A 466-nucleotide genomic window follows, 5' to 3' on the forward strand; every position below is an offset into this window, starting at 1 on the left:
CTGGTCCCGGCGCCCAACGTGATCCTGCATCGCACGCCCACGCCCATCCAGCCCAAGCCCGCGGGGGTGCTGCCCCCCAAGCTCTACCAGCTGACACCCAAGCCGTTCGCGCCCGCGGGCGCCACGCTCACCATCCAGGGAGAGCCGGGGGCACTCCCGCAGCAGCCCAAGGCCCCACAGAACCTGACGTTCATGGCGGCGGGGAAGGCGGGCCAGAACGTGGTGCTGTCGGGCTTCCCCGCGCCTGCGCTGCAGGCGAATGTCTTCAAGCAGCCACCGGCCACCACCACCGGGGCGGCCCCGCCGCAGCCCCCCGGAGCCCTGAGCAAGCCCATGAGCGTCCACCTCCTGAACCAAGGCAGCAGCATCGTCATCCCCGCCCAGCACATGCTGCCGGGCCAGAACCAGTTCCTACTGCCTGGCGCCCCCGCGGTCCAGCTCCCGCAGCAGCTCTCAGCCCTGCCGG

At 71.9% G+C, this 466-nt stretch overlaps 1 protein-coding gene across 1 annotated transcript in view; it reads left to right on the forward strand.

The window, feature by feature from the left end:
- GLTSCR1 (glioma tumor suppressor candidate region gene 1) overlaps positions 1–466 on the forward strand; it is a 43448-nt gene that overhangs the window by 9663 nt on the left and 33319 nt on the right. The window contains exon 6 of the mRNA XM_011970093.1: positions 4–461. Coding sequence (XP_011825483.1) covers positions 4–461 — 458 coding nt within the window. The remainder of the gene's footprint in view (positions 1–3; positions 462–466) is intronic.

The sequence above is a fragment of the Mandrillus leucophaeus genome, unplaced genomic scaffold (genome assembly GCF_000951045.1).
Source record: "Mandrillus leucophaeus isolate KB7577 unplaced genomic scaffold, Mleu.le_1.0 Scaffold120, whole genome shotgun sequence".
In the NCBI taxonomy this organism is placed as follows: Eukaryota; Metazoa; Chordata; class Mammalia; order Primates; family Cercopithecidae; genus Mandrillus; species Mandrillus leucophaeus.